The sequence below is a fragment of the Glycine max genome, chromosome 5, assembly GCF_000004515.6.
Source record: "Glycine max cultivar Williams 82 chromosome 5, Glycine_max_v4.0, whole genome shotgun sequence".
Classification (NCBI taxonomy): Eukaryota; Viridiplantae; Streptophyta; class Magnoliopsida; order Fabales; family Fabaceae; genus Glycine; species Glycine max.
This window is the reverse complement of record NC_038241.2, coordinates 5758609-5785202: the sequence shown is the minus strand read 5'-3', so window position 1 is coordinate 5785202 and position 26594 is coordinate 5758609. Positions and strand designations below refer to the sequence as shown.

At 34.4% G+C, this 26594-nt stretch overlaps 3 protein-coding genes across 6 annotated transcripts; 2 read left to right on the top strand and 1 right to left on the bottom strand.

Moving 5' to 3' along the window:
• Nucleotides 1–913: 913 nt before the first annotated feature.
• On the top strand, nt 914–4528 carry LOC100819149 (VAN3-binding protein). The gene is made up of 7 exons (XM_014775501.2): nt 914–1463; nt 1632–2178; nt 2561–2945; nt 3569–3748; nt 3873–3922; nt 4015–4072; nt 4224–4528. Exons 2-7 carry the CDS (start codon nt 1906–1908, stop codon nt 4460–4462), a joined length of 1185 nt encoding a protein of 394 aa, XP_014630987.1. The 5' UTR covers nt 914–1463; nt 1632–1905; the 3' UTR covers nt 4463–4528.
• Nucleotides 4529–4926: 398 nt separating this feature from the next.
• Nucleotides 4927–9185, bottom strand: LOC100780134 (formyltetrahydrofolate deformylase-like). Of its 2 annotated transcripts, NM_001253252.2 has the most exons (8): nt 8925–9126; nt 8731–8843; nt 7256–7406; nt 7095–7168; nt 6842–7001; nt 6500–6598; nt 6297–6383; nt 5034–5352 (listed from the first exon to the last, which is right to left on the bottom strand). In NM_001253252.2, exons 1-8 carry the CDS (start codon nt 9042–9044, stop codon nt 5206–5208), a joined length of 951 nt encoding a protein of 316 aa, NP_001240181.1. In that variant the 5' UTR covers nt 9045–9126; the 3' UTR covers nt 5034–5205. The 2 variants fall into 2 exon arrangements, with proteins under 2 accessions (XP_006579397.1, NP_001240181.1); XM_006579334.4 differs by lacking the exon at nt 6500–6598 and having other exon boundaries at nt 4927–5352; nt 8925–9185.
• A 9268-nt stretch (nt 9186–18453) lies between these two features.
• Nucleotides 18454–26114, top strand: LOC100818616 (uncharacterized). 3 transcript variants are annotated; one of them, XM_026128661.2, is made up of 13 exons: nt 18454–19094; nt 19638–19713; nt 19871–19981; nt 20496–20612; nt 21734–22081; nt 23081–23240; nt 23334–23403; nt 23723–23822; nt 23902–23961; nt 24344–24430; nt 24909–24947; nt 25107–25247; nt 25570–26114. In XM_026128661.2, exons 1-13 carry the CDS (start codon nt 18985–18987, stop codon nt 25897–25899), a joined length of 1749 nt encoding a protein of 582 aa, XP_025984446.1. In that variant the 5' UTR covers nt 18454–18984; the 3' UTR covers nt 25900–26114. The 3 variants fall into 3 exon arrangements, with proteins under 3 accessions (XP_025984446.1, XP_025984445.1, XP_006579636.1); XM_026128660.2 differs by having other exon boundaries at nt 18456–19094; nt 23081–23403; XM_006579573.4 differs by lacking the exon at nt 24909–24947 and having other exon boundaries at nt 18459–19094; nt 23081–23403.
• The last annotated feature ends 480 nt before the right edge of the window (nt 26115–26594 follow it).

Sequence of the window (26594 nt, the reverse complement as noted above, 5' to 3'; positions counted from 1 at the left end):
TCAGATTATCAAGAGGTTTTAAGGAATACTTGAATCCATAGAACTTGATTAACGCCCAATGGAATTTTATAGCGGTCACTAACAATTGATTTAATGACCTTCCTTAACCAAATCATTTTCTTCTTTATGGAACCTTCATTTTCTCTTTAGATGAGAAGAAGAGAAACTATTTATTGATTTAGTGTATTGGGAACTATAACCTTATCTTAGGTTTTAACCTATTAGGCAATATCCCCTAATAGATGAAACTGGTTTCCGCTCGTCCATATCAATTTTTTGTTGGAAATCTAATGGGCTCACTGAATTAGATTACTTTATATTGAACTCATCTAAATGTAAATAACTAGTATAAATGTTACAATATAATATGTGGTCCATATTAATTAATTAGAAATTATAAAATTTCTAACACTACTTTCTTACCTACTTAATTTTATGGTAAAAGCTAAAAAGATTTTTTTTCTCATCATGTATAAAAATAGTGTAAAATTAGAAATTTCAAGTATCAACATAATCATTATTAAAAAGGTAAATGATTTTTTTTTGTATTTGAATTAAACCGATGATAATAGACTAATAGTCTATGAAAGAACAATAATTATAATTTAGTTTCTTAAAGTGTGACAATTTTATAATTTTATCTTATGCATAACATAATAATACATTTCTGAACTTTACAACTTAATATCAAATTAATCTTCAAAAAATATAATTTTAACGTCAAATTAATATTTTATTATTACAGCTTAACAATTAAATAATCTTATAAATTTAATCACAAGATAAAATTGTTATACTTTGTAGGCATTCAAAAATTAAATTATCACTAACTTACATTTATAGAGGCCAAAATGGTGATAAGCCCTTATTTAAAAAAAAATATCTGATGAGTAATCTATGTATGGACTACGCTCCTAAATTGCAGAGGTTACTGTCACGAGGAGCTGGGAATTAGTAATATATATGTATATATATGATACCAAACCGCCCCTACCCACCGCCGTCTAGTCTAAGGTCCATGCAATGTTAATTATGTGATCATATTCATTCATAGACCCTGCTCCTGCATTTCACGCACTCTATTCCTATTTCCGACAACCTTGAGTACCTACCCTCATCATACTTGATGACACATCTTTATATTCCTTCTCCCATGATTTTTAAATAATATCAACCAAAATGACAACAAGGGTTGTGCATGAGTCCTATGATCCAATGCCCGGTTCTTCAGGATTATGTCTCGTTAAATTTATAGTATACACTTTGTTTTTTTGAGCTTCGTGAACACCGGGTTGTCTTGTCTCCGATTCTTTAATCAACTTCAACCTGAATTCATGGTGGTCCAAAGCACAAGACTTAGATTAGTGTTCATGCAATCTATTCTGCCTCGTTGCTTATAAGCTCACCTTTATTTCATACTCAAGTTGGTCGCAAAAGCTTGGTCAAAAGCTTCTGTTGAGCAGGTAGTAGCTCTTGTTTTCTTTTTAAAAAAAAATTACTTTGAGAATTTGGATTATTATATATTCAGGATTCAGCCTTTTGAAGCTTGTGGTCTTTTTATGTGCCTTCCAAAGTTTGAAGCTTGCTAAGATGTTTTCTTGGGGTCTTTTATGTGCCATTTCTTTTTTTAGTTGATCAATTCAGTGACGAGGTTGGAACATAAGGCACGGTTTGCCAAGGATATTGGAAGTAGTACTTTCAAATCACACGAAACTTTTGCCTTTACCTTTTTCGGCTCCCGTGAACCACCCCAAATAGTGTGTCAATCACAAGTCCAAACTACTAACCTTTATTGTGCTTTAGTTATCAACTTATCTGCCCATATAAGGATTTCCAAGTTGTTGAGTTGAACATTCAGTACTACCTGTGTGGAGATAGATTGATAGAAAGAAAGTTGAAACCAAAATGGATGGTGGTTATTTTCCACCTGGCAAAATTGGTTCATGGCATGGATTGGAATTACAGGATGTGCAAGAAAATGATGAACTCAAATTGGTTCCATCGTTATTTGCCATACCTCAGCCACCTACCCCACATGAGCCCATGGAGTTCTTATCCAGGTCTTGGAGTCTCTCTGCTGCAGAAATTTCAAAGGCTCTTTTGGAAAAACAAAAGCATAACTTCCATGACAAGAATCAAGCCACCTTTCCAGAAGCTATTTTGGCTACTCAATTAGTAGTAAGTCATACCCCCTTCCCATGCATCTTGCTATGCCCATTTGCATTAATTGTTGATTGAATCTCATGATGATCTCATCATATTCCAAAACTCTGAATGATAATTCCTTAATAAAAAAATTATGTTTACAAAAGTACCTAATAATCTCTAATTACAAGTCTATACACTAGAGAGTGCGTGAATTAACTGATATGAGGTTATTCTAGCTTAAATACTTATAGAGAGAGAACTTTGTTGTTCATGTTTGTTCTACTCGACTCTAGCTGTTTTGCATCCTTTGAAGAATATTTGTAAGTTCATACATTCTAAAGTGTATAAAAACATGTGTTGTGTTTTGACCTATTCTCTATAAGCTCTAAGTTTTTTACTCTTTCTTTTGCAGACAAGTAAGACCATGCCTTATCCTTATAGCAAAAAGATGGGCACTATTGGAAAATGGTTTCATCAGAGGCATCATGGGAATACTAATATCACTGTAAAGAAGAAAGATCGGGCACGTTTAGAAAATGCACGTGTACATTCTGCTGTGTCTATTGCGGGGCTTGCTTCGGCCTTGGCTGCTGTTGCTGCAGCAGAGAACTCTAGCTGCTCTCAAACGAAGTTGAAACTTGCTCTGGCTTCAGCCACACAACTCTTGGCATCACATTGCATTGAAATGGCTGAACTAGCTGGAGCTGATCATAATCATGTGGCTTCTACTATAAAGTCTGCGGTTGATATTCAAACCCCTGGTGATCTAATGACTCTTACAGCTGCAGCTGCTACAGGTATTTGCTTAATTTCGTATTTGGTTTAAGCCTTTAAGCTTATTTTGAAAAGAAAATAAAGGTTGTTTTTTCAGCCTTATGAGAGATTTTAGTAGGAAAACAATGATTTCTCCCGGAAAAAGAAAGCATTAGCAATTGAATAATCATATTCATTCATCTACTTTCTCTTCTATTTCGTTTTCCTTTTTCACACTATTTTTATATATCTCTCTTTCTTCTTTTCTCATCACTTACTCCATTTTTCACTTGCTCTCTTTCTTTTCTTTTTTTCTTTCTATCTCTCTTCCTTGCATCCATATCCAGAACCAGAGGTACGGTCTCAATTTCCACGCATTGATATAGTCAGACAATTTTAACTGTTGGAAGAAGATTAAAGTCTCCAACATGTTTTAAGTCTGAAGGATAGAAAATGAGTCCTCCAATCTTTCTCTAACAGTTCTGATTTTCTGAATGAGTGAATGTGTGAAAATGCTTATCTCTGAATCATTTGTATTCACCCCAAGATTGGGTTATACATCTTTATTCTTACAAATTCTGGAAAGTGTTTTTTAAGACTTGTTATAGGACATGAACTGTTGATCATTCATGACAAGATTTTTCTTTTTCATACTGTGCATAATCAGCTTTGAGAGGAGAAGCAGCTCTAAGAGCAAGATTGCCAAACGAAGCAAAAAGGAATGCATCTATAAGTCCCTATGATAGGGTACTACTACCACAATCACATCGGTTTTTTGCCTTTGAAGGACAGAGTTGTGAACATCATCCTCCATGTGTGGGAGATTTGTCGCAGCTCACAAGAAAAGGTGATATATAACAACAAAGGCACTGTTCATTATAGTCAAGTTCTAATTTTAAAGAGCCAAAAGTACCCATAAATAATAGTCTGCTTATCAGTATTTTTAAGGCTACTTTGCTTTACTTTTTCAGGTGTATTACGATGGAAGCATGTTTCTGTTTATATCAACAAGAAGTGTCAGGTATACTAAATTAAACCCAGGCTTAAACAAATATTCATGTGATGATGGTTTCCATAAGGAAGGAACTTTTAATTAGTTCCCTTTTTGTTCAGGTCAAAATCAAGATCAAAAGCAAGCACGTTGGAGGAGCCTTCTCCAAAAAGAATAAATGTAAGCATTTTTCTAATTAAAAACTCTAACAACCGATACCCACCTCCTTTATCCATGCATCTGTATTGGCATTATAAAATTCCTTTTTTTTTTCTTCTATGTTTTTGGAATTATGTAGTCTAACTTTCATTGTATATATTATATATACTAGGTGTGGTCTATGGAATTTGTGACAAAGATGGGGCATGGCCATACAGAAAAGAAAGGAAAACGTCAGAAGAGTTCTATTTTGGTCTCAAAACTGCACAGGGTCTTCTAGAGTTTAAGTGTGATAGTAAACTCCACAAGCAAAAATGGGTTGATGGAATAGGGTGTCTACTTCGTCGAGTTAACTCTATTGAAGCAACAGAGCGTTCTCTAGATCTTCTAAGTATTAACAGCGACACATGACGGATTTGAATTGCATTGTATCACTGTTTAGAGAAATTTTAAGAAATTGAAAAATATTTGAGAAGACATTTTGTTTGTTTTTTAAATCAAAAAGGAGTGTATGAAGTCACTTAAGGTTTCAAGACATGTAGAGTTGTAAAGAAAAAGGATCGGAATGACATTTCAAAAAGATATTAGGACTTAGGAGAAGCCAAGGTTGTAAAATAATTTCTTTTACGACAGTACATTATGTATGTGTGTAATTGTGTTATGTATATTTATGTGTCTAGCAGAGTAGAACAGAATTTTGCCAAACGCGTTTATTCTTAAGATGGTTGTACCACTATGATACAAAAGTTAAGGAATGATGTTTATTTACTTCATTTTCTCGTTACCCTTATACATATTGAGGAATTTGAGAAGTGAAGAATTAGTTATTAATTAAAACATCAACTGTTGCAATTTTGATCAAGGTTGATTAAATCTGTATTTTAAATATTTATCCCATCACTCTTCTGAATGGTAAACCTGTTGTTCAAAATGTATATCAATCTTTTTACAAGCGACAATCAGGGTAATGAAGCTCAGAAAGTTGCTGAATTCATTTCACTGAATTAGGCAATTAGCATGTTACAAGGACCCAAAGAATCGACTCAATCTTCCTTTTATGCTCATATTTTACAACTGAAGTGGGATATTATTTGAATATGAATGTAGATGCACACCATTTTGGTGCACTGTATTTTGGTTATTTTCTGTTTCCGTCAAAATACAACAGTCCTCTTTTCTTCATAAGGTAACACCCGAAGTTCACAGTAAGATCTGATAGCCTTGGAAAGGCATTGTTTCTCTAGGTTTTCTGATTTCTGCACAAAGCTCTGCAAGTTATCTCTGTGAGAAACTCTCTCAACCTGCAAATGAGATTAAACCATTTTACCGCCAGATAAATAATATTGGTCATACTTGAGGCTGTCCATTATGTAAATGTTATACAGTGCATCAGCACATGCGCAATTTAAGGATGCTTAATTTACAATCAAGCAAAAGACACAGTAAAATAGTTATACTGAAAAAATATAAGACTCAAATATGTATGGGAACTTTGTTCTGCTTGTAACTGAAACAGAAACCTAAAGAATTTCATTCTGAACAGATTCTTCTGCAGCAGTATCAATCTCTATTCTGTCAATGGGAGAGGTGCCAATGAATCTTAGTGCATCAAATGTAATCTAGAGTATTATAAACACTAATCAGGATTTGGACAGATGTCAACCTTTGATGCAATCAATATTTTCCCACCATAAGTTGTTCTTTTTTTTGCATTGGAATTGGAATATCTACTCACAAATTGGAACCCATGCAGAAGTGTGGGTGCTCTAGTTTTTTTTAGTTTAGAACAAGAAAACAACAAAATGTTGAGTAAGTACATCTCCGAGGAAATCCACTCTCAAAAAATATATCTTGCAAGAGTTTGATAAACTGGAGTTGGCCTGGCAATTTGTTCACCCTATATTAGTGGCACATATACCATGCTAATTGCACCTACATTTTGTTCACTCTATCTTAGTATCCCATCTAACTCTAGTCGCTAGGTGGCTCCAACCAGACTTGGGTTTCTTGGATGATGGATCAGAAGGCAGATGCAGAAAAGTTGCCCTTGCAAATTAACTTAAGTCTCCAGCATAAAGTGTAATTAAAAAAAGTAAAGAAAACACCATAATTACATGGCATTAAATATGCTACTGTCTATTATCACATAATCAGTTCAGATCAACATTATCATTCAAATATTATTACAAAGGAAGCAATGTATCGTGAGCAACAGCAAAACAAGTATGAAAGGTTTTATGTTCACCATTTGTTCAATTATAGGTCCAGCATCAAGTTCTTCAGTCACAAAGTGACTTGTTGCACCAATTAATTTAACACCTGCCTCAAAGGCCTGCCAAAACAATCTAGCATATTAAACATGTATACAAATGAAGGAATCAGAAAGAGCACATAACAAATGGTAAAAAGTGGCAACAGTTTAAATTATGAAAGGGCAGGAAGACCCACCTGTTTAGATGGATTACCACCCTTGAATGATGGCAAAAGACCATGGTGAATGTTAATTATATCGTTCCCATAGCTCCTTAAAAAGTTTCCAGATAATATCTTTGCATATAAATCAATGCTGTAAGTATTTAATAGTTCAATACTATCAAATATTAATATTGATATACAATAGAAGATAATTACAAACTACTCTGAGATTTTCATAACATGCAGAGGCAGAGAAGAGCCAGTTCATCCCAGAAGTACCCAAATTTCAGGAATAAGTCTAATTACCAAAATCTCTTTTAAATATTAGAAATATAATAAATACACTGAGAGCATGAATTCTATACAGTTATTTACCTGCATATATCTTGCAAGTACTAAAATATCAGTATTCTGAACCAGCTGCAATATCTCCCCTTCTCTTTTATTTTCTTTAGTCGTACATAAGTAATGATAAGGAATACCATGCCTTTCAAGAAAACGAATCACATGGGTGTTTGAACCTCTATGATGGTTACTGGAGAATGCATCATAAAAGATAATTAGGAAATAAATAAACATATAAAGAGACATACAAATCAATTTAGTGGTGTTATTACTTAAATTTCACCTAATTACACAAGTGATATCTACTGGAAGTCTTCCATCCTGCCATCCATGTAATAAATCAACCAGGCAGTGGTCCTGCAGCAAAATAAAAAATAATATATTCACCCCTGTACAGAATTTTTTTGAAAACAAAAGACAAGATACAAGAGTGATAATGCACACCTGCTTTGATGCAAGAACCGCTATCTTATATTTAGGATCCAGAGCTGGCACCCTTACAACAGATCTTATTGCTTTGAATGTTTGTGAAAGCTTTAGGAAGTCCTCCTCCATTTGCACCCGTGGCCATTTAACAGGATCGAAAACAAAATCACTGCAATTATCAACACAAGTTAATGCAGCTGCAGTTATTGTTTCCATATACCCATTCAAATTACAAATTAATTGAACTCTGCCGTGTTTAGATCTGATGTTTTTTAGCATGCATTGAATTATGGAGCTCAAGCACCAAAAACTGGAGATCAGTACACGATAAAGTATACATACATAGTATTAGTACTTGATAAGAACTGACTTTAAGAGATAAGATTTTAAAATCCCTTCATATACATAGAGAAATCATACAGGAAGAATTCCAGCATTAAGCTAAGTCAGTGTGCACTTATTGAGAGAGAGATTCCTTTCCTTTAACCCTAAAAGCAAGAACGGATCCAGAAATCTATGAGGGGGTTGGTATACCAAGGGCAAAGAAAACTATTAATATACTATGTAAATGTATTCTAACTTTTACTCACCAAAGTGAAGAGCATGTCATTGCATCGACTTCCAAGAAAAGAAAAAGGCAGAAAATATAAAATTTTAATTTATTGTCTGTGCAAAATTACCTATGAATGCAACTACTTGGTGGAATTCAATCAAACTACTAATATAACAGGCAATCCGATTAACATCCTGTTATATTAAGACACTAAAACCAAAAAGTTCCTCTGGGAAAACTTGTTGCTGCATTATATTTGCTTGCCCCATCAGATCCATTATCCTTTCCTAAATTAAAACAAAAAACAAAAATCTACAGCCCTGTTTATTGGTGTGGAGAGTTCCCGACTCCATTTCAACTGGTGTTTTCTGATTGAACATGACAATCTAGACAAGGACTATTAGATTAAGGGGAGTGCGCTTGTCCTTAGTGCCACCAAACAGCCAGCAAAACACAACATAAGCTTAGCCAGCCACCATTCAAACCCGAGACACTCAAATTCTTGCTCTCTCTCTTTGTTGTGTGTGTTGGGCTGTATCATGGGTAGTAGCGAGAACCCCAACAACAAAGACGATTCTGCATAGAATAGTATAAACTTCCTAAAAGCTTAAAAATAAAAATTCTATTGTTCTCAAACCAAAATTGGCATTTAATCTGAGTAACCACTGCATTCATCTCAAATTCTCAATAACTAAAATTGGCAAAGATAGCTGAGAGATATAATCCTGATTTTGATTAGAGAACAATGCCTATGGTATTATATTTAAGTTCTCTCCTATTAGTAACCCAATGAATTAACAAAGCAATCGACAGTCAACTCACATTGGTCTTGGGTAGATGCATGAAGACTTAGGTTCGATGCTCATTGCTACCATTATACACAAAAAAAAAAAAAAAAAAAAAAAAAACATTATGGAAATGAGAGAATGAATGAGTGTACCTTCTGGAGTAGAAGACATGTTTATTTTCAGGAACAAAAACATCAGCGGCGAGAATGTTTCCACCTCTAGAGGCAATACAGTCGGATAGCTTGGCTACAATTCCAACGGCATCCTATTAAGAAAACCAAATTCAATTCCCTTTGCAATAACACAAAACAAAACCAAAGCATAGCATAAGAATGTTGTTCATTACGGGGCAATGAAAGACGTGGATTCCGTGGGTGAGGGAGGAAGGGGGATCCAAAGATTTGAAGGACATGTTCCTTTTGACCAATCCCAAAACATTACGAGGGACTCTTCGGGCCATGGCCATTCTCTTCTCTCTCTCTCTCTGAATCGCAATGTTCGGCGTTCAAGTTCAAGCACCAAACTTCCACATGTTTAACCAACACCGCACTCTCTCAATCCTCCACCAACCTATCATTTCATTCGTTTCATTACATTACACGACATGCCCTTTTGCTTGTCATTTTTCTTTTCTTTATTTCTATGTTAAATTTTTTTTTTCTAATTTATTATTTGTTTAAGTTCCATTTGATCTTCTGATTTTTTATAGGTTTAATATAATCTTTTAATTTTTTTTAAACTGTTCAATTCAATTCTACTGTATAAATTAAACTGTCGTGCTAAGAAATGTAGTCCACTAATTTTGCAAATCGTTTGAGAATTTGAAGAAAATTGTTGGCAATAGCAAGGGCATTTCCATAAAATCCGAAGAACTGTTTTCATGAAATTCTCTCAAAATAATGAACCAAAATATGTGTTCGCTTTTGGTTCTGTTTGAAATCATGTGTTCTTCAAAAGAACTCAATCAATTTTATGAAAAATAAACATTGGGGAAAAATCAAAAACGCAAAAGGGTAAAATCAGGTTGAAAGCGCTTGTGCGTTTTAAATCACGAAATTCTATCAAATTACTTAACGAAATTTTGTGATTCTTGTCACGTTTTCATCCCAAGAATATGACAAATATAAGCCCTCAAGAAATTTTGAATTTCATGCATAAAATATAAACATTTTTGTTCAACGAAATTCAAAGGAAAAGAAAGGGCATTCTGAATATTGTTTAATCACGTACTATATATTAGAACCATTAATTTTAATTTCGTGAATAGAAATGAAGAAATTAAAGTAATGGGATTCACGTAATTAATAATCATAAAATGTATCTAAACCAATACCAATTTATGGAAAATAATAAGACAACGACACATAGATACATGTTGAGCATAATGATAAAACCTATTTTTAAGGATACATATTTTTTTTTAAAAAAATTGCCTAACAATATAATTATTCTTTCATTATTAATGATAATAATTTACATGTTTTTTCATTTGTAAGCCATTAAAAATGCATGGAAAGGTCTATAAATGATAAAAATAAAATCAATGCTAAAGAATTTGACGCCCATCGTGCACGATGAATTATTTTAAAGTTTCCTAAAAAAATATTTGTTAAGTTTATTTTAATAAGCAAAAATGCACCCTTAACTCATTTAAAAAAATACAAGGATGATAAAAGTAATTAAACAAGAAAACTCAATGATAAGAATGGGACAAAATAACTCTGGTTATAATGAAAATTTGACATGAAAAGTTATGGTAAGAGAGAAAATCAATAAATGCCTTGGAATTTTAACGTGAGAAGGAATAGTTTGACAACAACATTTAACATTTATTGTACGAGAAATTCTAGCAACAGTCTATCTGCAACTTTCTTTCTAACACTCTTAATTTGTTTGGTTAAAATTTATTAAAAATTATCAATTTTATTAGTATTTACTTTTCATCTATTAGAGTTGAAATTTATTAGATAATGATTTTCACCCAAACACATTAAGAGTGTTAAAAAATATATCAAAGAGTGTCATTAAAATTCCTCTTATTGTACATAGAAAAGTGACAAATTAAAACAACAAATGCAAATATAATTTGAAGAATTTATATGTTAATCACACACACCGAGTTGGGGAGCAATTGTTATGGATTGGGTCTAAGCCTAATACACCCTTTCTTTCAACTCGTGAAAAGACTAAGTGAGAGAACAATAACATCAAAGTAATGCAGTTAAGCATGAAAAAACATGATAAATGCATGTAAGGAGCCTTAAACCCTGTGAATTGTGATGTTGACGTTAGCTCAAGTTTGACACCTGTATATACCTTCAATTGCCATTGTTATAAATATGTGCATTCAGTATAACTTTTGTAGCATCATTACTAACTTAAGCATAAAGTGTCTTTACATGGAATTCACCATCACTCACACAAGTCAATAGTTTTGTAAATTCAAACTAGCCAACCTTTCTTAGTGGGCATCCAACCAGTAGGTTAACACCACAACTTGGGTTTGGATCACCTTCCCCCATACTTTGGACAAAACAAATATATTTGACCTATTTTATTAAATATTTTCAATTGCTTAGATAGAAGACATAAACTATACATTAACTAATAGTATAAAATAATTTTATATTATTATCTAATCTCAAACAACCATGCATGTTAGAATGTCTATGTTAGCATCCAACACCTTTTTAATTAGACAAAAAAATATCCCTCCTTTATTATAGACCAACACAAATTAAAGGACAGTAAAGTAATTTTATTTTATTTCAAAAATAAAAATAACTATACATCGTCTCCCTCTTTTCCTTGTTCCATAGGAAGGATAGGCCATGCATGTTTGTAACAAACGGGTGAAGGGTGGTGGCAACCAGCGGGTTATGATGGAGCAGGGAGGATTTGTAACGTGATCACACATTTAAGAATTAGTTTTCATATATGTAATTACAGTTTTTCATATATTGAATATTTCCATCAAAATAGCGTTTTGCCTCCAATTTATGGTTCTTTTTGTAGGACTTGTACATAATTTTATGTTTAGTGTGATTTTATATAGTAGATACTTCCATTCTGTGAATTAATGTTGAAACCACTTTAGTTTTAGGCCAAAGAAAAAAATGTTCAAATAATTGATGACTCGCTCAGCGAGGCAGATCCGCTTAGGAGTGGCATCCGCTAAGCGAGGCATACAGCTCGCTTAGCGGGTTGGGAAACCCTAGAAGAGAATTAGTCAGAGATGTGCTCGCCCAACGCATAGTCAGTCCGCCTAGCGAGGACGTTGTCTCTTCTCGTGCTTAGCGCACCCAGTCTCGCTAAGCCAGAATTCACTTACTCTCGCTTAGCGAGCCTTCGAAAGCTGAAAGGTCCAAGAGCCTTTAAAACACTGAAGTTGGCATAAATAAGAGAGAATTTTTTTATAGAGTTAGAGAGAGTGCACCAGAGGAAGTTGAGAAGATAGAAAGGAAGCAGCTGAGAGAGCTTAGGGTAGGAGGAGTGAAGTCTAGGGTTTAGAGGTTGTAGGAGACATCCTCAACCTTCCTTTGTCATTTTCTTTCACTCAAAAGTCATTCCTTCCCTATATTGAGAGCTTGTATTACTTGTAATGGAAGGATAAGCCTCTTGGTTGGGGAGTTCTGTTGAAACCTTGACGTAACACTCTTTCACTATCTATTTAATGTTATTTTTATGTGTTCATTGCTTCTATCTATGCTTATTTTACATGTTTGTGGCTTGATCACCCATTTGTATGTATAGTTAGGATTTTTAGCATTGGGAAATGTTTTAAAGCCTTAGAACTTGGTAGAGCAAGCTAGAAATTTGTATGTCTAGGAATGGAGTGCAGTAATCTAGTTCATATTATGTTGTAGACTTAATGCAACTCTTTTAGACTGAGTTTGTTGAGGGATCAAAGACGAAGTTCAAAGAGAGTTAGGTTCATTCACTAGAGGGATCTTGGTTTGAGTAATTTCTCAGCATAAGAACACTAGGATAACGTTAAATAGAGAAAAATATATATTAACATCAAGAGAAATTCAGTAGAACGACCCAACGCTTTTTACTTGATAGTTTTCACTTCAAAAATTCTAGATATTTAGTTTATATTCAAATAGACTTTAGTAGAGAATTAAACTTGATATTTACTTTGCTTTTAATCCATACAAAATTCTAGATATTTACTATGGTGGATGTCAAAATGTTCCGATCATTGCAGCGTATACAAAATTTTAAACATCAAAACATGTAATGAAGCCTACTTTCCAAAGACAACAAGGTTGGGGTTTAAGAAGTGGAAGGACTCACATTACCTTGAATGAAGCTTCCACAAAATGGTCAAATAACAAAAGGCTCAAATCTTAAAGTTTCAAGCTTCAAGGGATGAAAAACAAATTTTGGAACCTCAAGTAAGAACTTTGCATGAAAATGAGGAAGAAATAAAAAGGAAAGAGAGGTTTAAGGGCTTCTTTCCAAGGTTTTGAGAGAATAGGTCTTAAAAAACTAAGATGGAGCTTGGAAGAAGATGAAAATGATGGTCTCTCCCTCCTAGAGTGTCTCATGCAAGATAGAGAGAATAAAGGTCCAAGGTTTGGTTTTTGAGAGAAAATGGTGAGAAATGAGGCAAAGCTAGGCCTAATGTTATTGATTAGATCAATTGACAAGCATAAATGACCCCTTGGATGGCCATGGTTAACGTGTAATAGACTACCACAAATGGGTAGTTTTACTTTTGAATTTTTAGCTAGAAATAAATAAAGTAGGCATGGGCAAAAATGGTAAAAAACTATTTTTCCCAAATTGATAAATCATATCTTAAATGTCTAGATTAACGCACTAACTTCCTATATTATTGTGCTAATATTCTTAGGGATACGTGTACTCAAAGTAAACCTCACACAAAGATAAATTACATTACAACTCAATGTGTACTGTAATTCTTGCACATATGAAAATCTAGCTTAGACAATTTTTATTTCTCTGTCAAGCTTCACTAAACTAATCACACCCATACATATATATAATAAACATGAAAATCAATAAATAAAAACATATAGTCAATGTAATTAAAAACATACATGCATAGATGACACAACATAGAGTTTCCTCTTATAGACTCAGTTGTAATTTTTGCCAGGGTGTTACATATGCCACGAATAGATCTAGCCTTCCATTGCCATAGATTATTCATATGTCGAGACGCCAAACCCATAGCTTAGAGGAAGAGAAATATGGGGGAGGAAATGTGTCAGGTAGTGTGGCAAGAGGTATCCAAACTAATGACAACCCAATTCATCAGAGAGGTAGATTGAACCACATGGTTGTCAAGTGTAGTCTTGGTCGAGAAACAGAATAGTAAATGAAGGATGTGCACGGATTATACCGATTTGAATTGAGCTTGCCCAAAGGATATATACCCTTTCCCCAACATCGACCTCTTGGTAGATGAGGCAGCAAAACACAAAATGTTGAGTTTCTTTTATGCCTATTCAAGCTACAACCAAATCAGGATGGAGCTTGCAGACGAAGATAAAATCACTTTTATCATTGAATCATCAAACTATTTTTTACAAAGTCATGTCATTTGGATTGAAAAATGTCAGAGCCACATACCAATAACTAATGGGTTAGGTATTGACGCATAGCTAGAGAAAAATCTTGAAGTATATGTGGATGAAATGGTCGTCAAGTTTAACAATTTGTTGGCACACATCAAGGATCTGGAGGAAGTGTCCAAACAACTATGGAAACACAACATGAGGCTAAAGAAGAGAAGATTTAAAAATGTTGCTGAAGGGTTCACTCAGCGAGCCAGATTAGCTAAGCGAGGGAGTCAGCTCACTCAGCGAGAGCAAAACCCTAGAGATTGCAAAGTCAAAGAGCAACACGTTAAGCGCGTAGCCAACCCTCCCAGCGAGAATTTTGTCTCCTCTCACGCTTCGCGCGTCCAAGCCCGCTTAGCGCCCAGTCACTAACTCTCGCTCAGCGAGACATGCTCGCTAAGTGCGCCTTTGTAATCTAAAAAGCCCAAAAGTATTTAAAACTGGAAGAGGAGGGAAAAAACCAAGCGTCAAGCAGCATGGAAAGGAAGGAACAGAGCACCAAGGCTGAAAGGAGACATTTTTCTTCACACTTTCACTTCACCATGTCATTCTCTCCTTATTTTCATCCTTGTATGAAGCCCTCCTTACTAATGGACGACTAAACACTTCATTGTTGGAGAGTTTTTCCATTGAGCACTCTTGATGTAAAAACTCTAACTATTTATTTAATATCATTGCTAGTGTTCTCTGCTTCTATTTGTGTTTATTTTCCATATTTGTGGCTTGATCACCCATTTATATGTTTTGTTAGGATTTAAGTATTAGAAAATGTTTTTAGTCCTTATAACTTGGTAAAGCAGCAGAGGCCTTCATTTCTAGGAATAGTGTGAAGTAATTTAGTAACTAATGCATCTTTTGCATAATACGGCTCGCTTAAAATGAGTTTGTTGAGGAATCAAGAATGAAACTAAGAGGGTTAGGCTCTTTCATGTGAGGAATTACAGTTAGAATAATTTAATGGTGTAAGGAACATTAGGATAATGTTAAATAGAGAAAACTTCTTTAATTACGTCAAGAGAAAGTTCGGTAGAATACTCCCCGACATATTTACCTTGGTATTTGTTCCATTTTATGATTTTGTGTTTGTTCTTAGTATTTGTTCTTAAGTTTGGAAAGATTACTACAATCATTGGAAAACATGAATGGACCATCACAATTTATTTCACTGTAATTAAATTCATTTACAAACCAAACATTCGTCATCAAAGTATAATAAATTCCCTGTGGACACGATACTCGGTTTTACTATTTTAATTATTACTTGAATGAATTGATGCACTTGCCAACCACTCTAACATGGAGCGAGGCTCATTTTGGAAGGGTCGAGTAATGTAGCTCTGTTACAATTGCTATGTTTCATATTTAAAGCCACTTGTAATAGGGTCAAGTGCAAAGCACTATTAGCATGTTTAAGACTAGTTAAGGAAGTATGAGCTTGAAGAGTCAGATGCTGAAGCAATTCCAAGATTGCAGTGGAACAAATTTAACAAGAATTTTCTAGATAAAGGACCCTCGACTATTGAAGTATTATTATGCATTCCAAAAACTCAGAGATGACAAAGTTCAAGTGGTGCACATCTGTCAAGACATCAATGATAAGGTCGATGAGTTGGCAAGGTTAGCAACCTCACTTAGACCTAGACAATTGAAAACATTCATAGTACACACTCTCTTTGTTCCCGATGTGTCGACCAAAGAGTGCTTGCAGATTGAAACATAAGAACCCAAAAGCTGAAAAACTAAAATCGTTGAATACCTATTCAAAGGCATATTGTCAGTACACAAAGAGAAGACTAGAAAGTTGAGGACTCAAGCCGCAAGGTACGTTATGATAGCCGACGAGGTTTCCCTGGTGAATACCCTCTTTGGATAAGGTTGAACTTTACATATTTTTCAATTAACACTTCTTTCCCAAATACCCTTTTTGGCTAAGGACAACTTATTTATTACAAATTTGTCGTATCGTGAATAACCTCTTCGGTCAAACTCAATCTTTTAATTAAAGAGAAAAAGGTTTGCTAAATGGTATTACTCGGCCAACGAGCCACTAGCAGTTGAACATACAATATTCGCCCATATACTTAATCACTTGTTTAAATTTAAGTAAAACACAATAGAAGCAAAAGAAAAGGATATTTCATTAAGATAAAATGCCAATGGCCATCCATGTACAAAAAGAGGAACTATCGGCCGAACTACAAGAAACTTAAAATATCTTTGCTAAAACTAAAAATCTTCATAATGAATGACATATGCATGCACCTTGCCTTTCTCATCACCATCATCTCCATCCTCATTCGCACCCTCTGTCATCTAAGTCTCCCCAGGAAGGGTTGTCTACTACTCGCTGATAGGGGCACCACCCTCCGAAATATCATCTATAAGGACTAATTGTCCATTACAGACATCTTTGTCAATGTAAAAAATTTACTCATCAAGTACCTCATAATGAAAAAGGACTTGGCGGAAGAAATGATGAAAAATATATACATGCGCCTCATACACGTCATCATAGGCTTTTTGCTCAATTTGGGTTTTCCCTTTCTTTTCAACATCTTTCTCCTTCTCTACTAAGGCCAATGAAGTTATCAACCTCTCCACCTCCTCCGCACTTAACTTTGCAGAGTCTTTGATATTCATAGTGCGAGTTTCCAACCCCTTTGACTTTAGCTCAAGGGCGATGACACAAGCCTTTAACTTCAAGTTGTCTCCAACCAATGCAATATGGGCAAAAAGCGGGGAAACAAGAGAGTCATTGGCCTTTTTTAATTCATCTTTCAACTTGCTCACGGCTAAAAAGCCTTGAAGATGTTGGGCGATAACTGTCGACTGCGCTTGAAAGGCCCAAAAGTTTGCCCAGTTAGCGACATAATCACTTTTGTTCAACACAAGATGGTCGTGATATGAGATATGTGTCAAATCAATTAGACAACTTAGAAAAAACTCATTGGTGAAGAAACCACCATTCATCAAAGCTAAGATGTTGGTCAAAGGATGAGTACTAGGAAAGTCCAACATTTGTCGCTTCATCTTCTTAGAACCTTCACGATCAAAGGGTTCGATAACAACATGCCTCTTATCACGATGCTTCTTTTTATGTTTGTTCTTTCCCTTTTGCTTTGGTTCTTTGGCAATGGGAGGAAAAGCGTTGGTAAAGGGATACCTTAAAGGAGGGTTTCAGATCAATGGGAGAGAAGGGATGGTGTTGCCACACACAATCGACATTTGATTCTTGCGAACAACATGAAATGTAGCTATGTTAGCACCAACTTGGGCCATGATTCCTAGAACAAGCAAGTGCACAAGTCAACCAAAACCGAATCCATTAGCAAACGCCACACACACACACATATCCATTAACATTCGTTTATAGGAAGTTTCAATGCACACAATTTTTTTTATCTGATTTGATTCCTATAACTACTTTTTTATTTTTTTTATTTATAATCACTCTCTTGAATCAATTCACACCCCACTTACATGTTATAGACCATCTACTATTTTTTCTTTCATTACTTTTTTTTTAACTATAGAGACGTGAGCGGCCTTTTTTCTCTCCTAGTATTAAATAATAAAGTTTACATTCAATTTAATTAAGGAAAACAATTTTAAACATCTAATATCAAATTAATCAATTGATACGTTGAGAGAGATATAGAGAGAAATATTATAGTAATGAACAAGACAAGGAAAAATAACACACGACCAGAAAAATAGCACATGACAAAAACACAAGTTACATGATAAATTTTTATCTTGTATATCATTTGACAAATAATGGATCACAAAAGTAAAATAATATAAAATTTCCTAAAATTCCTAATATTAATTATCTTAATATAATTTTTATTAAATTTAATGTGTTTACCGAAATGAAAAAGAGAGGAAGGGAGATTAGAATAAAAAAAATCTAATGTTTCCTTTTTAAAATGATTATGTTGGTTAGTTAATATTTTTTTTTGTTATTAAAGAGATAGAAATAGAAATATATGTATTTTTTTAATATTTTATATCTAAGATGAAAAGTAGTCTATTGATTTTCTAAATAACAAAAATTAAAAAAATTATTCTATTTTCATATGCTTAATTTGTGTTATTCCCTGATTAGAAAAAAAAATATTTGAACTATTCGAAGACCATAATTAAAGAGAAATTAAGATTATTGATTGGGTGTATGATATTTAGATGTTAAAATGCAAGGACTCATTAATCAAACTTTCTATATGAGAAAAATATTTCCCATGCAGGAGTGTCTCTGGTGGTCGTACTATAGACTAGACCTAGACGCTTTTGAGTTTAAACTAGCATTAGCGGGAATTGGAAATCAATGAAGCATCCAACCGAATCCAAATGAAACCAACACTCACTCTTCCTTCCTCTTAACTTGGTGCACACCAAGTAACAGAGAGAGAGGAGGTTGATGAACGATCATTGAATGCGCCCAACGACCCAAAACCCTTCGAATTCAATTGCGGGGACACCACCTATCTTGTCTCGTTGCCGCACTCTTTCGGTAACCTATCTTACTATTTACACTTGGCATTCACATTCCTTTCAATTATTCTTCTTCCTGTTGCGGAACCTCGCTCGATCTCGGCCTCTTTATTCGTAGTGTTCAATTAACCCACCCAAGCTGGCCCCACATACTTCCTTTCTTCCACTCCTGCGCCTTAGATATTTGTACTTGTCATTTATGATTCTATATCGGGTTCAAACTTGGCCACCTCTCGATAAAAAAATAACAAACACCACTCTCAAAACCCAACAAGTTAGAACAATGCATGAGCATTCTACAATAGCTGAGATTTAATAATGAGCGAGTTACGCGGGTTTCGAAAACTGAGCCACGCCGCAGAAGCGTGTGGCTATGAAGATCACGGAGATTCTCCACATGGCAAACCTCCACACAGACGATCTAAGAGGTCCTTTTTTATTTTATTTTTTTAGCAATTCAGTTATTTACAATGACATAAATAATAGCGTTGGGTATGTATAATACTAATGTGTTTCTCGTTTAGTGGATTAATGTATTTCTTTCTGTGTTGAAGTGTGGGTGTTAGTCTGAAATTTTGTCGGTGGAAAAAGTGCGAGACGAGGGGTTGAAAGTTTTAGAATGTTTAGAGATTATATTAGAATTAGATTTGGGGTAGTAATTTGGATACTGCGAGCTGCATTTCCGTATAAATATGTTTTTATGAGGAAACTGAGATCAAGATTTTTTACTTCTGGGATTCAATTTGCCTCAAGATTGGCTTTTCTTCTTTCAAAGTAACTGGTTTGGCTAATAAATGTTGGCTGATTGACTCTAGTTCAGTGTATTAGTGAAATATTAGTTTTCCCGAGAATTGGAAAACTTGGTAATGCTGATCTAGTTTCTTTAGACACATTACAGTTGTTGTCTTGTCTTCAGCTGATTCATTTTATGACACCGCATTTTTTTTTTCTTTCTCTTATGATCTTTTCAGTGCTTCTGAAAGGAACTTGGCAAATGCAAGAGGTGGAGCCTCGCATCCACTCGAGAAAGACCACAATGAATGCCTTGTGAGATTGCAATTTAAATTTGGTCTTTAAATTTTTAAAATCACATCTCATAATTCTTCTTAACAAACAATTATTGCATTACAGATACACTGTGTAGTCGTTTTGAATGTTAGTCAGAAGATAATTCACTGGTTTGGTTTTATCATGACTTGGACAGGTTTCAACACCTTCAGTGGGTGCTTCTAGGTTACAGAGTCCGTCTTATGACAATCTCACTTGTGTAAACAAGAATACCTCTTCAAGTCATAGAGCATCCTTAGAAAAAGATGTAAGCACTTATCTCTTATTTTGTCGTGTCTCTGGACCTGTAGGTTCTTAACTTCAAAATTTCTTTTCAACAATTCTGTTTGACTCTCCACATGGTGAGATGACTCTGACCAGGCTTTTGCTTCTTGGTTTTCACGTATTTTGCTTGCATTTGACCCTAGTAAAATTGGTTGTGTAATTTAAATTGTTGAAAAGTGGGGGAAAAGGAACAAACGGGTCAAAGCCAATTCCACTGGTTGTATGAGCTTGGGAGCTCTCTTTAGAAAGGCGAAAAAATTTGATTGATATCATCATGAAACTTATTGATAAAAAAATTAGTGTTTCAAGAATAAATTTAGCATAATCTCTTAAGTCTTCATAGGGAAAAAAGCCATAAAAGTCCCTTAATGTGGAATTACATAAGCAGGTAGCTTTTCAGAATCATCTCCAGTTCAAGAAACACGGGAAAAGAACCCTATATAATACACATATGAAGATAAGCAAAGTTTTGAGACCCTCACTATAATGATTTGCAGGTTGAGCAACTACAGTTACGCCTACAGCAGGAGAGATCCATGCGCACTCTGCTTGAGAGGGCGATGGGTCGAGCCTCAAGTACATTATCTCCTGGACACAGGCACTTTACTGCCCAGGTAATTTGGCATTCCTATCTATTTTCTTAACTGCAATATGAAGAATCCTGATGCCGTAAAAGATCCATATAACTTATAACCTGAAGAATCCTATACTTGAACCTGGTCAATTTCTGAATTCTGATAACATTCTCGTAAATGGCTTCGTAATTCCCTCCTCAGCTTAATTACTTTAAAGTGAAGCTCATTTTTAAGCCTTCATCTACTAACACACTAAGTTTTCAGTTATGTCTTTTAATAAGATATTAGAACCTCTGTGACCAAATGGTCAGAAATTTGATCCACCACTCTGCCATTCTTCTAATCTGCCACTATTAAATTATGAATTTAGAATACAATATGATTGATCCTGTGCTTTGTACACACTTTACGCTGCAAAAGTTAGATAGGGTGGGATAGAGATAAAGCCTTTCTTGGTCTAGAGCTTCTACCTAATGATCTAACTTTTGGGAAACCCATGTTATGCAGTTGAGAAAATAGTGTATGTACTAACAGTGTACATGATTTTTGTACCGTAATCCAATCAATAACCCTATGATAAATTTATTAATTTTATAATAACTATTTTAAAAATCACGTCAATCATGATTTCTTATTAATTAACAGTGTAAATTTTTTTATACTAATAGTGCATACAAATTAAGCTGTGTCGTTCTCATGTGTGTTATAGGCTTATAGCCTTTGGGAATCTGAGGCACAGCTTTGAAATGATAAAATTAGCAAACTTGATTCTCTCCAAATTCCAATATTGGTTGGCTCAATTGGTAGGATTGAACATGATCCATCTGAAGGTATTGGATTTGAATTCAAAGGATTCTCATGAGCCTCATCGAAGCGTTAAAGGAATCCTTTGAATGGGTTAACTTCCCATTCCCCAGTAAAGAGAGAGAGCAATTGACTCTCATGTAAAAGATCCTCATTCGATGATATATAACTAAAATGGACTCTTCACTCTCACTTGATAGGTAGATAGTTATTTTGATTGGAATGTGCGGCAAGGACATGAATGTTCCGGTTCGATGTCATTTTTAAATTTATAATATACACTGTAATATGGCTACTAGTGTATGTTTAGTGGAAAATAAATAACTATTTCTTCCATTTTTCCTCCTTTTTCTTAGACAAAAGACTTGATTGCTGAAATTGAGTTGCTTGAAGAAGAGGTTATAAACCGTGAGCAGCAAGTACTTTCTCTGTACAGGAGTATTTTTGAACAGTGTGTTAGCCGGTCAACTTCTCAACAAAGTTCTGCTGTTGCTTCACCTGCTCATACAAAGCAAGGATCCAGGAAGCATCCGAGTATAATTTCAAGTGCATTCTGTTCATCAAAAAAATTCCCTCTACGAACCCTGCAAGCTCTAGTTTCTAATAATGACTTGAGGAATAAAATCTTTGGGTCTAATCACGCTCCTTTATCACGTGGCAAAGGCAACAATTATTTTAAAAAGACTTGTTCTGATTCCACCAAGGTATGATATAAATTCATATTTATTTTCTATTATTTATGTGCATCGATTGTTTCCCTTTGCTTTTGCTGTTAGTGGATAGCATTTGGTTCAAATATAAAAACTCTGTTATATCAGAGAGCATTGTTTACTGAACCAGAAAGGGTACATGTTCAGTGATTGCTGGTTTGATTGGCACTGCATTATGGTCAAACCGAAATTTTAAAATTATTATTATTAAGAGCAAATTTTAAAAAATCGTGTTTTTTCTCAGTTAGTTTTCTTTTATTTTTCATTGTTTCAACCTCTGTGCGGAATTTTTAAATTGATATATAACTTGTATATGATTATTTCGGTATGTCATCTATATTGAATATTATATTTTCTTGAAAAAAAGATTTTTTTTTGTTATAGAATTTTTTTTTCTTAATATATGTTTAAAAATGTATTCTAAGATGATATTTTGTATTTATTAAGTATTTATGATTTGTTGTTGTCAAGGTCTTCTCCACTGGCATAATTACTACTAGTCTAATTAATGCCAGAACTGGCACTCGTGGCAGATTCATAAAATCCCAGGACACCACCACTGGGACATGTACTGGTCTCTGGTTAACTAATTTATTGCTAGAACTGATTCGTTTAGTCCATTTCATACTGGTTTATGGAAAAAAAAATCGGTTTTCACGGGAGAATTGAATCACACATATGGACTGTGGCCAGTTCACCAGCTGGTCCAGTCCCATTCTCTTGATCCGGAATTTATAACACCAGAAGGAATTGGCCACTGATGAAGTAACCATTTCTTTGCACATGGCAAGTTTGGTATGTTTGCTTATATAATTATAAACCCAATGTTCAAGTAATCAGAGCTTTGCAATACATTTTGCCGAAGCAAATACCGTAAGAATTGTAACCAAAAGAAAAAGAAATTCCATATGAATTCATGCATGTTAACATGCTTACATGCATCTAAATGGTGTGATATTTGTTCTGAACATTCTCATCTAAATCATATGTCAGGCTCACGAAAAATTTTCTCCAATCGAGAAAACTCCAATTTTACGTTCTTTGAAAGACCATCTATACCAGTATCCAAGCAAGCTTTCTGAGGATATGGTGAGATGCATGGCCACTGTATATTGCTGGCTTCGCAGTGCAACCTCTGTAAATTCTGAAAACGGTAGGTCACCATTATTGTCAAGGTCATCCACTAATGCTATACGGCCTCGAAATGGTATTGGAGACGATCTTGACTGGTCTTGCAAATTAGCAGTTGAAATTTCTTGGATATCTACTCACAAACGTCACTCTTCCCATGCTTCTTATGCCATCAAAAATTACAGGTTGGTTCTATAAGTATGACAGTTTTAAATGAAATATTAAAAATCAGTAGAGAATCTAAAGGCAGTGATGAACTTTCAACTTATTTCCTTGCTTGGAAATTCAGGGAGTAGGAGTTATTTGGTAATTATAGCACGAGTTATTAACAATTACATCCTGCTATATCTTTATTGGAAATCTGGGATATGTGTAATTTTATGATTCTTTAAGTACTTTAATTTAATTTTTTATTTATACCATAATAATACTTTGTTCATGCACTAAGTTTCTTGTTGAATTGTTGATCTGACTTGTTTTTCCCCCCTCCCCGTTTACATTCAGAGTTTTAGTTGAACAACTAGAAAGGGTGAATGTCAGTCAAATGGATAGCGATGCACAAATTGCATTCTGGATCAATGTGCACAATGCTCTTGTGATGCATGTAATATTCATATGACCAACAATAATTTTGTGTTACCAATTTTAAAGCATACATAACTTAATTGATCTCCTGTTGACAGGCATATTTAGCATACGGAATTCCCCAGGGTTCTCTCAGGAGGCTAGCCTTGTTTCACAAGGTAGTTCGCTATTTTATTTAATTTTATTTATTCTTTAGTTAGAAGAAAATTCTCGGTATTTACGAGTTCTCGGATAATTTTCTTCAAACATTGCTTTACTCAAAGTCTCAAACGGAAGATAGCTACTCTCAAACTTAAGAATGTTTTGAACTTTTGGAAGGTTTATATTTTCTTCAAATTTTTCTTCTTGGGAACCTCAGACCAGGAACATAACCAAATAATTTATTTATTTCACATTACCAACAAGGGAAAACAAAATAAGAAGAAAGAAACAATTGAAAATATACCTTTGTATATAAATTTTCTTTCTTGACAAAATATACCTTTGTTTTACTAGACATCATACTTATTATCAATTGATCTGTACAATTGTCTAGTGCAGGCTGCTTACAACATTGGCGGTCATATCGTAAGTGCAAATGCCATAGAGCAAATGATATTTTGCTTCCGAACACCTCGGATTGGACGGGTACTCCCCTTAACCCCATCTATGAATTTAAAAAACTTTTAATACATTTTGTCTTGATATGTTTAATGGTTAATTCTGCCAAAAGTGGAATTCATTGATGGGCTGAAGTGTCTGACTATTAAACTTCCTACCCATTGCTGTTTTGGCCAGTAGAGGATTTTTTTTTTATCAACAAATGTTAATTTAGTTGGTTAGCTTTTTGTTAACAAGAGAGATTGAACTCGCAACCTTTCCCTCCTTCCCTTCATTCTTAACCACCCAACCAACTTTATATCTCCTCTATAGAGGGTTATAAATCATTGATTCTTTGTATGATTTGTATCTTCTGCTTCCAATCCTAAATTATGTTAGAAAGATATCGATGTACTTATTTGAATTCGTGGCACAGCTTCCAATTTGGAATTTAGAAAGAGATCATAAATTGTAAGCACATCTATATTCAATAATCAGTCACCCATGCTCTTGTCAACTTGTTTAGATTTTGCTTCTTCACAAGAATGAGAAGAATATAAGACAGGTATTAGCTTTCTTCTTTGTGAGTGATGATATGCATAGGCAGTTATTTAAACCTTTATGTTGTTTTCTGGTATTGTTCTGCAATTTCTAACACCTATTTTGACAGAATCAAATGTTTAATACAATTATTCTTTTTTATTAACTCTTTTATCAAATACAGTGGCTTGAAAGTATTGTGTCTGCTGCCTTGAGGAAGAAAAGTGGTGAAGAAAGACAACTTCTCAGTTCCAAATTGGGTCTTACTAATTCCCAACCCCTTGTCTGCTTTGCCCTTTGTACTGGAGCCTTGTCAGATCCTGTGGTAATCTTTCTCTCATAAACATTCTGCTATGAAAATGCATTTGAATATGAATTGGAATTTTTTTCTCTGGAGCCTTGTCAGATCCTTTGGTAATAATAAATACTGACACCCTCATAAACTTTTTCTCTGCTAAACTAATTGAACTTCAAGCTCTTTTGCTTATAAAGAATGTAACGTAGTAAGTACCATCTTCCAAAGTAATGCTGCAGAATTCTTATATAGTAATTTTGATTTTTTATCTACAATACTCCCTGTTCTCTGTTACCCGGATTTTAAAGAGAGTTGAATAAGAATTTTGTTGTTGCAAATTACAACGCTGCAGCTAAAGGTTTATTCAGCATCAAATATAAGTGAAGAACTAAATATTGCCAAGAGGGAGTTTCTCCAAGCAAATGTAATTGTGAAGAAGTCAAGAAAAGTTTTTCTCCCAAAATTGGTGGAAAGATTTTCTAGAGAAGCATCAATAAGCGTAGACGATCTCTTTGGATGGGTCATGGAGAGTGTTGATAGGAAGCTGCGTGATTCAATGCAGAAGTGCCTTAATCCTAAATCCAGCCAAAAACCATCTCAGATCATAGAATGGTTACCTTATAGCTCAAGGTTCCGGTACGTGTTCTCCAAGGATGTCATAGACAAGCCTTGGTGGGTATGAGTCTATGATGACATCTAACTGCTTGGTAAAGATTATTGAATGATTAGTGGAGGCATAACTGGTTTGAGAAAGAGAGGAAGTTAGTTGCAGGTGTTGTGCACCTGAAAATTTCTATCAAATGGAATTTATCTTCACACTTATACTCCAACAATAGCTAATTGAAAATTTGTGTACATTGTAATATGAGATAAAATTAGTCGCATACCTTCCAACAAGTGTGCAACTTATAATTTTTAAACAGTAATCACGATAATCGTTTTTTTTTTAAAAAAAAACTTTTACATTGAATATGCTGCATCACCATCACCATTTTTCGAAAGGTCATTAAGAATCCTCTTATGTACTGGTCATGTCTAAATCTCTTCGATTCGAGTCGAGTGCATAAGCCGCTTTCCCTTTAGGAATGTTGTCTCAAGCCATTGATCTTAGCTTTGGCCCTCTCTGGAAAGGAAAGCTTCCTATTTCTTCTACCTCCAGTTCATGATATACTTATTCCGTCCGTTTTTTACAATATCCTTTTCAAAAAGTTATTTGTCTTCTAAGTATTGATCCTTAATTAACAATTTTTTTTACCCAAAAATTAATAAATGCTAAAAATTAATGAAAGAAACTGTCTTTTAAGAATTCACTTATCAATATTAATTATTTTCTCTCCCAATATTAATTAATTAAATGAGAAACAATTAAGTGGAGTG